This window comes from Hemicordylus capensis, chromosome 5, assembly GCF_027244095.1.
Source record: "Hemicordylus capensis ecotype Gifberg chromosome 5, rHemCap1.1.pri, whole genome shotgun sequence".
NCBI lineage: Eukaryota > Metazoa > Chordata > Lepidosauria > Squamata > Cordylidae > Hemicordylus > Hemicordylus capensis.
In genome coordinates this window covers 216,805,954-216,820,909 of record NC_069661.1, presented here as the reverse complement: position 1 = coordinate 216,820,909, position 14,956 = coordinate 216,805,954, and the positions used below count along the sequence as shown (strand labels likewise).

The window sequence follows — 14,956 nt, the reverse complement described above, 5'->3', positions numbered from 1 at the left end:
TGCTAGATTAGGTTTTTGCTGCATCTTTGCCAAGTACAAATCAAGCTTTATGGTTTCTATTATCATTGTCCTTTTTGTGTGTGTATATATATATATATATATATATATATATATATATATATATATAAATAATTGTAATGCTATGGGACCTCCTCAGCTTGACATAATTTAGGGGCCTCACCTTGACATAATTTGGCCCTGGGGCAGCAAGCACAAGTCTCTAGGAACAGAGAAAGCTGCCTTCTACCGAATCAGCCCATGGGTTCATCTAGCTCAGTATTGTCTACACAGACTGGCAGCAGCTTCTCCAGGGCTTCAGGCAGGAGACTTTCTCAGCCCTATCCTGGAGATGCCAGGGAGGGAACTTGGAACCTTCCGCATGCATCTTCCCAGAGCAGCCCCATCCTACAAGGGAGATATCTTACAGTGCTCACACGTCTCCCATTCAAACCAGGGTGGACCCTGCTTAGCAAAGCGGACAATTCATGCCTGCTACCACAAGACCAGCTCTCATCCTGCTCTGAGGGAACTGCCTCGCCTGCCTGCCGCCCCCTCTCCAGCTCCTCGCTGCCCTTCCCTTCCCCATCTCACAGCTCCTCCTTACCTCCTAGGCAGGCTGTGCTGGGGTTCCAAAGTGCAGATTGGCCACAGTAAGTCAGGCCACACTGCCTCACTAGCCATGGCCAGCCAGTCTGCACTTTAAAACCCAGACACAGCCTGCCTAGGAGGTAAAGCAGAGCTGCAAGATGGGGGCGGGGGGGGGAGAGGCACAGGTGGGTGGCTCAGGAAGGGGGAACTGGCCCAGTCCCTGATACTAGCATAGGCATCAGGGGGCTGGGTCAGCCCTGCCTCCTTCACTAGCCCACCCCCACCATTTCCCCCTATCTAGTGGTTCTGCTTAACCTTCTAGGCCAGTGATCTTCACTATTTTTCAAGCAGGAGGCCACTTTGCCGAAAGACACTGGGTCTCTCCTCCTACTAAAGCCTGGCCCCATCTTATTTCCTCTTATGGCAGGCATCCTCCTCCCATGAGCAAGTGTTGTCACCTTTCCTGTAATGCCTCCTCCTGCATGAGAACCATTTCCCTCTGAGCTTACTGCAACACAGTACTGCACATTTTTCTGCGCTGGAAAGGCCCTTTCAGAGAGACAGAGCCCTCTCTGAAGAGCTCTAGAAGGAAAGCACTGGAAAGGGTTACACTTCAGAGCAATCTGTGCATGCCTTCCTAGGGGGAGCAGAGGCTCAAGAGGGCTTAGTGTCCCTTAGAGGATCCCCCCCCCCCGCAGCAGTGCTCGGCAAAGCACAGCAATGCACAGTGGAGATGGTCGAACCCATATGGTGCCAGGGGGACTGTGCAGAGTCTTCAGCTTTGGCCAAAGTTTCACACAGGCCTAATAAACAATTAGTCAGGGACCCAAACTTAGGGTTGATGGGGGCGGCCCCTGGCCCTTACAATGAAGGCCACTGTTCTAGGCATGCTGTGCCGGGGTTTTCGAGTGCAAACCCGCATGACTTGCATAGAAGATCAAGCAGAACGGTGGGAAAAGTGATGTGTGCAGACCCGGGAGCGGGGCGTGGCAAATGGCATCTCAGCCTTGCCTCAGGTCGGTGCTGGCACGTGTTCCCTAGGTTGTAGATTTGGGTGTTTCCCCTGCCAGCACCCCTCCACTTTGTTATTCGAAGTTACAACACAAATGAAACACAAAACTATTGAGAATTTTGATTTTAGATTTTTTTTTTAAACAACTTTAAATACAGTACTGAGTATAAATTAATTTTACATAAAACTGGAAAGGGGAAGAGAAAGGCCTCGCCGTTCTTGCAAATGAAAAGATGCAAGGTGGAGGGGATAGTCTTTAAGACACAAAGGGTAGGAATGGAGAGCAAAAGAAAGCAACCTTTGGGTGTAAGGCGGGTAGATACTGTTTATCGTGCTACAGGCCTCCTTACTGGAACTTTCTTGAGAGACCACAACTGGCACTGTAGGAGGTATTCATTTCTTTGCCAGTAAAATTTGCCCATACTGTCTAAATGCAAGTAGTTTGCTAGGGGCTTCTAAATTTAATTTTCTTAAGCGTCACTGCCCCATTAGGCAGTTGCCTGGGATAACAGAATCCCTGGAGCTCCATACAAATTGCAGGCTTAAAGGGTAAACAAACAGTCTCCACTCATCTCAGACCCTTTGAGCACAAGATCTGATATATGCAGCAACCATGGTCCTCCTCCTCCCCACACTCCAGATTATGGGGCAGGAAAAATTAGCTGCAATTGGAAAGCACTTTGGAGGAGACAAAATTTCTCTCTCACTCCAGACCCTGAGATCCCATGGGTTTGTTGTGAGGATAGGTGTGCCCCTTCATGATGATTTTCCTGACTGCAGCATCTTTCCTCTTCCCCCATACCAGTGAAGGGAGTGAAAGGGGTCAATTTCCACCAATGACACCAAAACAGTTTGAACTGGCCCTGGGGCTAAAGGAGGCAAACCTAAATTTTGGTTCACACCTGGATCCAAAATGTTGCACCAAGCAAATTCAGTGTGCAGTTAGTAGGTTCTCTGCACTTTAAGTGATTCCAGGAGAGTTTATTCAATTTCTTCTCCCCTGCTCCACCTCCAAAATCAACATAACCCCCTCTGCACAGGTAAGATATCAGTCTCCTCTGACCATTTGATCGACTTGGTATGCAGCTGGAAATCTTTCTATATGTTAGGGTCCACTCAAGGTGTGTTTTAAGTAGATTTCCTGAGTAGGGGGGCTGGAGAAAAAACTGAGGCTGTTTCCTGAGGAGGAAGAAAAATGATGCAGGAAGAGGGGGCTTATATTAACCACCAAAATGTGGTTAATATAAATAAATCCAAACTATACCCATGTCTCTCCTATCTCCTAACTTTTTATTCTTCTTCCTTTGAAACAAGTGAACAAAAGATGCTAAAGAGGTAGATGGAAAATCAAAGAAAGTTTTTTCTTAATAAACAGTTTAAGCTTAGTCAGTTTAGTCATTCTCTATACTTCTTTCCAACCTTTTCAAGGTATGTAGCCAAGTTAACCCTTTTCCTCTTCAGATAAAGTGATTGTCATTCCTTCTTCCACCCCCACCCACAGTCATTCCTAAAAACAGGTCAGTGTCTCACTCCTTCCAATCACTAGATCCATTTGGATCTCATTCTTTGGTGATCTGGAATGGCTTGTAAACCTTTTAAAGAGATAACCAGCCCCAGTGTTGGAGAGAGAAAATTTAGGAAGAGAGCTGGAAAAACTGAAGATTAAAACAGCAAGTCGTAAATGAGGGTCAGTTCGTTCTGTTGACCTTTGACTTCCACCATATGTATTGGATGCTGCTGACTGGCTCTTTGTCCAGGGATTCTGGTTCAGCAGCACTAGCAGTCAAGGTCAGGTGCAAACCTACCCAGCACCTCTTGACCATTTGGGATGCATCTATGTGGTGCATAATGCACGGCTGCATAATCTCTTATGGCTATGATGAGGCTTTGTACAGTCGGTGTACAACTTCATTTTCTTCAGACTGGAGGATGTTAACCTGAGGTTATTAGCATGGGTTAGCATTTTGAGCATCTGCACATTTATAACTGTACCAGAAGAAGGGTGGTGTCCCCCCGCCATAAAAGTTACGTTCAAGGGACACTTGTGATATGTAGAAGGTGGATAATATAATGTATATAACTGAGTCACACCAATGATCCATTCAGCCCCTGCTTTCTCATCTGCCTTGACTGGCAGCAGCTCTTCTTGGTCCTAGGCAGAGATCTCAAGGCATACAAGATCCCTTAAGTAGGGATGCCACTGATTGAACCTGGGCTCTTATACAGGCAAATAGCATGCTATGCCATGCTTACAGTCCCTCATACTAAACTAACTTTAGCAGCCATGGAAGCAGCTACTCCAAGGAAAGCAGTCCAGGCAGAATAGAAGCTCCAATTTGTCAAGAAGCGATAATCTTTCTAATGCTCCTTAGGACATTCTTGTTCATTCTCAATGGCCTTGGGGCAATCTGGGTCTGCTCTCAAGATCAGAGGGTTGCCAGAAATGGTTTACTCAAAAGAAGTAAGGAAACTGAGCTTGAGTTTGACTGAGAGCATGAACAAGCTCAGCTTTCCATAAGAACAGCAAAAGAAAAAGAGGCAATAGAAGATTGGACCACTGCCATCTTGCTTCCCCACATCTTTTGAATCCATCGCTCATGGGTTGTACACATACACTGCATGTTTGCTTTTCCCTCTGCCACTGTTGAGATGTTGGCAGCAGGCCCCTCCTCCTACACTGCAATAAATCCAGGAATGAAACCTCACAGCTATACATAGAAAAAACAATAATTCTAAACTCCAACTGAAAAAGGAGATTGGAAACAGAAAAAGCCAAGCCCTCCATAATCAAGTGCAAAGAAGGCCTCTTTGACCCAAGGGGATTCCTGGACAGGGGGGTGGGGGGAGTGGTTCCTCTACAGCATAGCTGCTCCCTTCCTGTTCACGCACCATCCAGTTGACAGTAGAGTGGGTAGGATAAATGCATTCTGTGTTCATTGTTTCTGTTCCCCAAGGCATGGCATGTTTTAGTGGTTTTAAAAATAAAAATATACATACACACAATTAAAAATATCTATTGAGACAGGACAATAGAAGTCCTTAGTGCATTTGCTGTCATTGGTTGCTGCTCGGACTGCCTTGAATTGGGTCCATTGCCACTGTAAACAGTCTGAGCCCAGCTAACACCTGGGTGGGGGCAAGAAGGCAAGGGAGAGAAGGTCTTTGTTAGCCCCATTTTCCTCCTCTTCAAAAGGAGATTGGGTCCACAAGCCTTTGCCACATTTCCTTGTGTTTGCTGCAGCAGAAAGCACACTGTCCATCCAAATGGCTATGTCTTCTGCTGCTTATTCCATGCCCCAGTTCTCTTCCTTTGGGAGAAGGCTGAAATGCAGCTAAGTGAAAAGTAAGATCTCGCAGGGTAAACTTTGGTGGGAGAATGTCCAGTGAGAGAGGGATCAGGAAGCACCATTTGCCGCCCAGAACTAGCAATGAAGCAGATGGACGGAGAGAAACTCTGAGGACCCCATGGGGGCAATACAGCAAATATATTAAATAATCAACCTGAAAGTAAGCAAACAGGAAAAAAATAGGTTAAGATTCCATCTTGTCCTGCCACATCAGTTTCATTCTATCTAGATGTTCTCTATTATGAGATGGGTGACGTAAACTTTACAGAAAGATCACAAATGACAGAGCCAGATCAGAATCTCCTCTGCTTTCATTTCTCCGCTTTTTATTACTGCTGCTGCTGCTACTATGGATATTTATATACCACTTTCCCACAAAGTGCTCAAAGTGGTTTACATAGAAAAGTAAACAATGAAAAAATAAGATAAATGAGACGGTTCCCAGTCCCAAAAAGGCTCACGTTTTAAGAATGTGAGTTCACATTTTAAATAATTCAGCAAGTTTTAGCCCTCTTGACCACACAGGAAAACTTAAAAGCATGATAAGCATATTTCCTGAATTATAAAACTAAAACCAAAAGAAAACAAAATAAAAAACCCTTTCATATAACTTCCAAGGCTGACTCATGATTTCAAAGACTTGGAATTGACAAAACTAAGAATCCTCTTCTTGACTGTACAGAGAGTGCAAATGAATCCCTCAAGATTGAGGAATGGTTTTCAAAATATTTGGATAATGGTTGGTCACCGTAGTACTAATATCTTTGAGAATTATTATTACACTTTAACTAAAAGATACTACATATCCTGGAAATTTAAAGCTGCTGCATCCAAGATACTTACAATAAAACTTAGCATTCATATAGTATGTTTTTATTAGTGTTTAAAAAGACTGCATCTACATTATTTTAGCAATCCTTACACTTGCCTTATAAGAAAGGCCAGTGCTATTATTCCATACTGTAGATGCAGGGGAGTGGGATAGGACTGATATTAAATGATAGTGAGGTTGTTCTCATGACCAGCCCAACCGGAGTAGAACAGGGCTACTACAGGTAGGGCAGCGCCAGGATTACTCCCGATCCCGGCGCTCCACCACTGGGTGGCCCTGGTTTGAAACCTGGGCTAAAGGAGAGGTAGGAGGACGCACACATGCCTCCTAACTCAAGTCCAGGTTGTGTGGGTGCTTGGGCTCCATGCTTACCATAGAGCTGGGGGGAAGGAGCAGCCCGGCAATTGTGAGATATCCTACTGCACCACACTGCTTGTGCTGTGCATTGTGGGAAATCTGGGGCAGCCAGGTTTCCTTCTCCCATCTCTCGTTTGGTGCACCACTCACTGCTCTGCCACTCATGTGGGCGTGCAGGCAGTGGAGCCCTGTTCAGGCTCCGGATCAGCTGTGGAAAGGTAGGTAGGATCCTGCCTTCACCACAGCTCTCCCCAGCCCCTAAGTTCATTTGAATGACCTTAGTGGCTAACATCCTGACTACTGAAGTGATGACATAGTAGGAGGCTGTTCCTAATGCAGCCAGAGGCTTCCACGCCTCCACAGAATATGCAAGGGGTGGGTTTTGCTGATTTTTCTCTGCCTCCAGAAGTACTCTGTGCTTTTCAAAAAGATGTTCTTTTAATTTTAATGGGACTACTTTGAGCAACTTTCCTCATCATGTAGGCTGCTCTTAATACCAACATCAACAATAAGTAGTAGTAGTACTACTACTACTACTACTACTACTAGTAGTAGTAGTAAGGACAATGGAGTGTGAAGGTAGGAAGATGTGACAGCAATGGACATGCTGTTACTCTCTGCTAAGTCCCAGCAAAGCCATTTTGTCTGCACATAAAGGCTTTGTGCCATGTTTCCCATCTCAATCCAGAGGTAAGCTATCAGCCTGACAAGCTAGTAACTTATTCCTTCCCTTTGATCTGGCCTTTCCAGTCAACAGGTCTGTGTATTTGCTACACCTCTTATGTCTTCCTTCCTGGACAGGTGATAGGCCATTAAATCTAATCAGAGATCTGTACAATGCCATGTTCCTTGACAGATAAATCCCAGGGGAGGAAATATTTATTCCTTGTCTCTTCCTCCCATGTTTGTTCTCCTAATATGAATAGTAAATTAATTTTGATTCCCATGTGACTGACAAGGGAACACTGGCTTTAAATTACTCTAAGCTACATGGGCCTGATGAGCTCAAGTGGTCAGGTCATATTTCATATAAAAAGCAGATTGCAAAGCTACTTGGGTGTCTTCAGCTGACAAGAAGGTTGCATGCTAGATGGCTGCGTGGATAGTGACTTCCATACTATATCTCTGAGTGAATCCTGCTACAGCAGAGGGGGTCAGAACAGGGCCAGCATTCGTATTCCCTATAAAAGGGATTCCCAGATGTTGTTGACGACAACTCCCATCATCCCTAGCTGCAATGGCCTTTGGCTGGGGATTATGGGAGTTGTAGGCAACAACATTTGAGGATCCCTGTTACAGGTAATACTGGCCAGCACCTGCCCAAGAAAATGCCCAAATTCTGCCTTGGGGTTCTCTCGTGCCACCTCACACCTCTTTGTTCAGGAAGCTTCTCTTGCATGTTAAATTCCACAGATGCTTCTTCATTAGCCCTTTTCTCTGGAATTAACCTTTGTTCACGCAATTTTCCACAGGGGACATAGCTGCCATATTACCACATTCCAGTGTTTTCTGTGTTGTCCTTTGTTGCTTTTTTCAGTCCTGATGTGTGGCGATTTGGCGGCGGGGCAATAAAATGTAATTGCAGAACCAGCCTGCCTAGTATGCACAGACAGAGCACTATTGAGGCTTTTAAGAGCTACCATGCCACAAATTGAAAGTGTCCTCTTTGCAGCTTCTGACTCTTTTATTGCTTCCTGTAAAGCACAGCTAGGGGATTAGCAATTAATTGCCATGAATTAGTTAGCTTCTGTTCACTATTGGACAGGGATGGTGGGCTTAATCTTATAGCAAAATAGCATTATTAGTGGGGGGTATTCATAAATCATTCCCCAACTTACTGAACAGAAAATGATAAAAGGAGCAGAGGCTGCATGGAGGAATCTACTAATTAACATTCCTGGGGACCTTATTTAGCTGTTGTTTATTTTTCTATGTAAACCACTTTGAGAACTTTTTGTTGAAAAGTGGTATATAAATGTTCATAGCAGTAGCTTCTTGCTTCCGAGTAAACATATAGACAGATCTTGGTCACAGACCTCTCTGTTGTGCCATATTGCACACTTGTGCACAGCCTTTATTTTGATTTCACTTCCAACTAACTGCAGAAAAACAAGGCCTTAGCAGCACTCAAGGGCCTAATGTGGAAACGACCCAGGGTAGAATTTTTGTGATGGGGGTTCCTGTACTTCCTAATACAGCAGCTTTATTAGTTGCAGTTACCTGACATTTGCACTTTTGCCTGCCAACATCTCTATGCTGGGAAGATTTCTTTCAGCGCCTTCTTATCGTGTACGTGCTTGAACTTCCGATGCTTCCTCTTCTGTGTCTGCAACCGGTGCGCTCGTGCCCTCACTGGAAGAGTAGTTATTGTGCTCAAGGGTGGCCCACCTGCCAAAAAAGGAGGGAGCACAACATACGCTAATATCCAACAACTTGCCCAGACAGAAAAACAAAACCTTTCCTTTCTCAAAATCCTCCTCTGTCATTACTTCCAATTTCTCTAAGTCTCTCTCCATACTTGCCCAGCTCTAATAAACATCCATTTTGCAACACTCACCTCTATGCTCACGTGAGCTTGCCCGCCGGGGTGATAGTGTTTCACATCGACACTCCAAGTGGTCCTCCAAAGTCACAATGGCTTTATTAAACACTGGCTTCTTTTGGACAATATCAATCTTATTCACCTATCAGGAGAGATTAAAAATGAAAAAGAGAATCCATCATATGTAATCATGCTGAGTTCACTTCAGCTCAAGCAACACAAATGTTGTGTTTTTTAAAGCCGTTTCCAGCCTTTGGATGAAATTTAGACATAGAGGCTATTCTCATGACCAGCAAAAATCGGGCTAGGAGAGTCTAGCCTGATTTTTGCTGCTCGTGTAAACCACCGGGCTCACAGGCGAGCCTGGTGGTTTACAAGCAGCTAACTCGCTTGAGAAGCCCTCCCCTTAGCCTAGGTTAGCAGAGCGAGCGCTCCACTAACTGGGGTTAACAGGTCATGTGCTGCTGCGGCGCAGCTCTGCAGCGCGGCAACTCACAAGGAGACCCCCAACCGGGAGGCTAAAAAGCAGCCTCCCGGCTCGGTGGGGGGAGCGGTCTCTCCAGCATGCTCTGTGTGCTCACGCAGGGCATGCTGGAACTACCGAGGGCCACGCGGCCCCCGAACTCCCAAGCCCCTGCCAGCTCTGTGACGGAGCTGGCAGTTGTGTGGGCGGCCAATTCGGTCGCCCAGGCAGGGCTTGCTAACCGTCTGCCATAAACCCTTTCAAAGCCGGTCTCACTGATCGTGAGACCTGCCTCAGTGTGTAGTTCCACATAACTCTACCAAATTTACTCACCTGGGCCATCAGGAAGGCACACTTTGAGAGGCTACCTTGTTGATTTCTAGTCACTGGACAATGTACAGAGCAAGGATGCAATGGTTCAGCAAGAGGAGCAGACTATCAGCACTTCCAGACTAACCACACCAGTGCAGGGGCAATTTTTGACTACCTCTCTTTCCCCGGGAGGCCCTCCATGCCACCCAGAAACATGTCCTCGAGGGCTGCACAATCCTCAGGGACATATTTCCAGGTGGCAGAGAGGGCTTTCTTGGAAAGGGGAGGTCGTCAACAATTGCCCTTCCCCAGTGCACCAGTGTAGTTAGTCTACTATTCCTTGCTATCTGAGCAAAGAAAAATCTTTTAAAGTGGCGATTCTCTTTATTTAGCAGGGGGGAAGCAACTGGCCCTATCCAACCCCAGCACAGCATCCCTCCAGGGGCTGTTGCTGGTGTTTATCTTATATTTCTTTTTTAGACTGTGAGCCCTTTAGGGAACTTTTGTTGAAAACTGGTATACAAATATTCATTGTATTCATATTTGTACTTTTCCTGCTGCATCTTTGCATCCTTCCTCTGGATGTCAGCCACTAATTACAAGGCCTCCTCTTTGCTGATCCTTTAATTGGGATGAGGTGTGTTGAACCCACAGAGCTGGAAGGGGCCATGATGCCTATTGAGTCTACCGCCCTGTTGTTAGGTACCAGCACATGACATTCACAGCACCCGGTTTAACCTACCACCCTGTACTACAGGTAAACAACAGATGCATTGCAGGAAGATACGTCCAAAGCAAATAATTCCAGATAAGTCCGAATAGTTAAAGGCAGTTAACTATGTGGTGTGGTATGATGGTGGGTTGAAATATTACTATTGCTTGCCTGAGAGAGATGGTAACCTTATTTCAGGCAGTTTTTAAAACCTACAGTTGATTTGAATGTGGGCCTGCATCCTGCCCAGAGATGACCAAATTCTTTGTCTGTTTATCTTTCTTTGAAAGTCCTACTCTGCATACTTCAGGACACATGCTGCTTGCTCGAAAAATATTTCCAATCAAACAATATAAGGATCTCTATTTTCAGGGAAAGCATTTCCAGGTCATCGTTTCTGGCAGACCTTTGACCTCTTGTTTGCTTTATTCCACAAAAACAGCTCCCCCTCCTGCCGCCACCCTTCACCTCATTCTCTCTTACTGATAGTTTTCTGGCGAAAGGAATTTCCCGCAAATAGATGGTCTAATATCTTCCCTCTGCTGTGCCCTTCTTACCATGAAAGGCTCATGGAAATCTCTCTCACACACAGGTCAAGCAAGGGAGCTGTATTATATTTTTAAATGATCTGTCTGGGAGGAAGTGTAGAGATCACTATTGGCTGGATATTTAGCAGGGTCAGAATGAAAGGTTAGCTGTCAGGTATCCGCTTACAGTGCATCCAGACGGAATAATGTTGAGGCACTGCTGGCTTAGTGTAGTATATCTGGGGACAGCCAAGTTTTCTAGCATGGTAAAGAAATACAGCTCAGCACATTCAGATGTATCAGTTCTACCACTACACGGCTGATTTTAAGCCTTATTGCTACCTCTATGCCCACGTTGCATTTTGCTCTGCTTAAGGCGGTCTAGAGTAGGGATTCTCAATGCTGGGCCCCCAGATGTTATTGGACTTCAACTCCCATGATCCTCAGTCCCAGTGGCCTTTGGTTGGGGATTATGGGAGTTGAAGTCCAGTAACATCTGGGGATCAAACATTGAGAATCCCTGGTCTAGAGTGTTATGCATTTTTCTTCACTAAAGCACCTCAAACAGTCATTGCTAAGTAAGTGAGAGGTACTTTGCAAGATCCATTCAGAGCACCATGCAAGACCTCAACTCCTCAATGTTAAGCTAAACCACACGTGCTTTACAGACAAACTGATAAAACAAATCTGAGCTCCTGGCAAAGTATCAACTCCTCTGCAAGGGAAGTAAAACAGACCTTTCAAAACTAGATGTGCAACCAAAGCAGAACTTCTTGTGAGCCAAAGCAGAACTTCGTTAGCTTCTCAGCTAGTTCAGGCAAACACAACAAGCCTTGACAGAGGCTGATGCAAATCAGTCAATTTAGATCAGAATTTGCAAACACAGCAGAGCAACACTTAAAACCTACACTTCAGCCTTTACATATGGGCAGCTTTAAATGTTTTTTCCACTAAGGGTTATTATCAAAATGTAGAATGTTATGCTCAGCCCACTCCTCTGAGCAGTGAGAAGTCCGCAAGGCAGTGCTACAGGATTGCATATGTTTAAGCAATGGAGAGTTGTGAAGCCTTTACCTAGTTGCTTTATTTAAAAATATACAAGCAGAACATGGTAGAAATACATGGACTCTCATTCAGCAGGCTGCAGATCTCAAGAAAGTAATGCACTGCCTCCTGCAAGGCTGCATATCAGTTCCAACTAACTCCAATCAGAAACTGTCCATTTTATGACCTCCCTCTGTCTCTGTCCATTCAACTTCCAGTCATCACCCTGCATGTGAATTCCCCATTTGGGATTATCTACCGCTATTAAAGAAGCATCAAAGTGCTTTTGTCAAATCCCACAACACCCAGGCAACAATGCAGTAAAAAACCATCATGCTAGGCCCATTCACAATAACTAATGGGGCCAAGGTAACAATATCCTTTAAGGAGCTTTATTTTCAGCATGGGGCCAGAGATGATGACAGGGGGCTAACACTTCAAGATCAAGTTGGAGGAGGCAAGAGTACTTTTGCAGGCTGACATTTTTACTCATAGGGAGCGAACAAATGCTTATGGAGAGGTCTGGTGGTCTTTTGCCTACCTGGATGGGTCGAACGCGAACCCGTGTAGGACGACACTGTGCATTTCGATTGTGGCAGCAACCTGTACATCTCTGCACCTCTACGCAGGGTGGCCACACAATGAAGTTGGCATTGGTGGCATCCACCATGGTCCGGGAGATTTCAAAAACCTCTGTCCGTGTCTTGCACTCAGCAATAATTGCTGCCTCAACAGGTTCCTCTCCGCCTGAAAGAGTCCAAGAGGAAAACGTCTAGGTAAAATAAGTTTTGGCACTCGAGATTATTGCATTCAAAAGTGTGCCCAGTTTATCTTATCCACATTATTGCAGCATCTGAATGTCATTCAGCTTAAGCATGGATATATTTTTGTTCTGTGTGATTGGGCCGGGCTACTTTCAGGTGATTTTAAAGATCTGGTTTCTACTCATGTTTATGGAGAAAAATTTGAAGAGGTTTAGGAAATTTCTCCTACATATTTAGAGCCCCAGAGGCCTTGGTAAGATATTTCACCCAGTACAGTTCAGAGTGAATAGAATTCTCTAGTACTTGCATCTCTGCGCCTCTGAATCAAATGTATATTTTCTGGTTGCAGAATCTGAAGACTTTTTAAAAAGACACAATCCCAGATCTCTGTCCATTATGCCTATCTTGGAGGCAGTAGACACAAATCCCTAAGATCAGGAAAGAAATTGCTGGAGCTGAGTTCACACATATGTGTTTAATTTTCAGTAACTGCAACATCATATTATGACTTGAATATGTAAAATGAATTTGTTTAACTTAATCACATTTGTATCTTGCCCTTTCTTACAATGACTCTATGAAGCAGGTTAGGGTAAGAGATAGTGAGGTAATTAACACAATCAAAAACTATGTTCTACCTGGGTTCGGGAGCTATGTGTGCTCCCAATTTTTGGTTGTGTGGAAGCAAGGTGGGAGGAAAACCTGGGTAGAAGTGATTGTGTGGAAACAAGGTGGGAGGAAAAGCTACCCAGGTTTTCCTCCTACTTTGCTTCCAGACAACCGAAAACTGGGAGAGCACACTGCTTCTAGACCTGAGTAGAACACAGTTTTTGATTGTTTGAATGACCTCAGTGAGGTTACCCAGGTTACCCAGTGAGCTTCATGGCGGAAGAAGGATTGGTACTTGGGGTTTCCGGGTCCATGTCCACACTTTATGTTCAACACACATACAATAGTGCACTTGTTCCCATCCATATCCTGCATTTGAGGGGGCCTGTATCTCCTCAAATGAACCTATACCCCACTCAGGTTCATTTTTAAATCAAACACATGTACATATGAAAGCATGTGCATCTGTACAGACACCTGAACAACAACAACGACGATTAATATTTATCTATCGCTTTTCAACAAAAGTCCCTAAAGTGGTTTTGCATAGAGAAATAATAAATAAATAAAGATGGATCCCTGTCTCCAAAGGGCTCACAACCTAAAAAGAAACATAAGATAGACACCAGCAACAGCCACTGGATGGATGCTGTGCTGGGGCTGTATAGGGCCAGTTGCTCTCCCTCTGCTAAAAAAAGAGAATATCAACTTTTAAAAGGTGCCTCTTTGAACAGTTAGAAGAGTCTATGTACTATACTGTACTGTACAACATAACGTTTGAATAGGGTTATTGTCTTTCTTAAAATGTGGTGCCCAGAACTGGGATGGCATCTGAACAGAAGATGAGACTGAGTGTAAGACTATCTCCTTATAAAATATAGCATAATTACAGGTTATATCTGTATTTACCCCAAAGGAAGTGAACTCTGAATTTGAGGAGGGGGAACCCCAATTTCTAACATCAAATAATGGAAAAACCCAAGTATTGGATTGCAAATACAATGTTTATTATTATTATTATTATTATTATTATTATTATTAATTTATTTACCACATTTTTATACTGCCCTTTTGCCTTGACAAAGGCACCCAAAGCAGTTTACAATATTAAAAGAAGCAAATAACAGATTAATAAAACATTATCTCAGGCTGTAGATCTTTTCAAGAGCTGAGGACAATTGCTCCCTGGCCTGGGTGCCTCCTTCCTTCCCTTCCTCTCAGGGCACAATGGTCCTTCTGTACTCCTGGGAAGGAGGGGGAGAGGCTGCCACAACAGTCCTCACAGGCCAGAGCTGGTCTCTATGGGGGCTGATGTTATGCTTACCTAAGTTATTCAATAGTACTACTCAAGAGTTACTCTTAGTTTCAGTAGGACTTCTTTTGAGTAATTTAATCAGGATGTCAGCTAGTCTTTCAAGTGAGGTCTGAACAATGCATAACAAAGTGAAATTATTACATCTTAAAATATTCTCCTTAAGTCACATCTACTAAGTTTGCTAGTGTGTAAACACAGATATACACACCTTCATTCAAAGTCATATACGCACTAAGCCCCTGCTAGCTAGGCAAAGAGGCACCTTTTTAAAGTGGTGATTTTCTTTATTTTGCCGGGGGACAGCTGCTAAATAAAGCTCTCCCTATTCATCAACTGGCCCTATTCACCCCCAGCACAGCATGCCTCCAGCGGCTGTTGCTGGTGTCTATCTTATGTTTCTTTTTTAGATTGTGAGCCCTTTGGAGACAAGCAGCCATTTTATTTATTTATATCTATGTAAACCACTTTGGGAACTTTTGTTGAAAAGTGGTATATAAATGTTCATCATATTCTTATTCTTATTTGTAAAGGT

General features: G+C 44.3%; 1 protein-coding gene and 1 long non-coding RNA gene across 3 annotated transcripts in view; one reads left to right on the top strand and one right to left on the bottom strand.

Annotated features, from left to right (window-relative positions):
• The window catches only part of LOC128327636 (uncharacterized), a 73,024-nt gene that overhangs the window by 35,649 nt on the left and 22,419 nt on the right, over positions 1–14,956 (top strand). The window lies entirely within an intron of this gene.
• PDGFB (platelet derived growth factor subunit B) overlaps positions 1,718–14,956 on the bottom strand; it is a 62,813-nt gene continuing 49,574 nt past the window's right edge. For both annotated transcript variants that reach the window (XM_053256672.1, XM_053256671.1), the window contains exons 4-7: positions 12,278–12,483; positions 8,694–8,820; positions 8,357–8,524; positions 1,718–5,101 (exon numbers count right to left, since the gene is read on the bottom strand). In XM_053256672.1, coding sequence (XP_053112647.1) covers positions 8,388–8,524; positions 8,694–8,820; positions 12,278–12,483 — 470 coding nt within the window. In that variant the 3' untranslated portion in view covers positions 1,718–5,101; positions 8,357–8,387. The remainder of the gene's footprint in view (positions 5,102–8,356; positions 8,525–8,693; positions 8,821–12,277; positions 12,484–14,956) is intronic.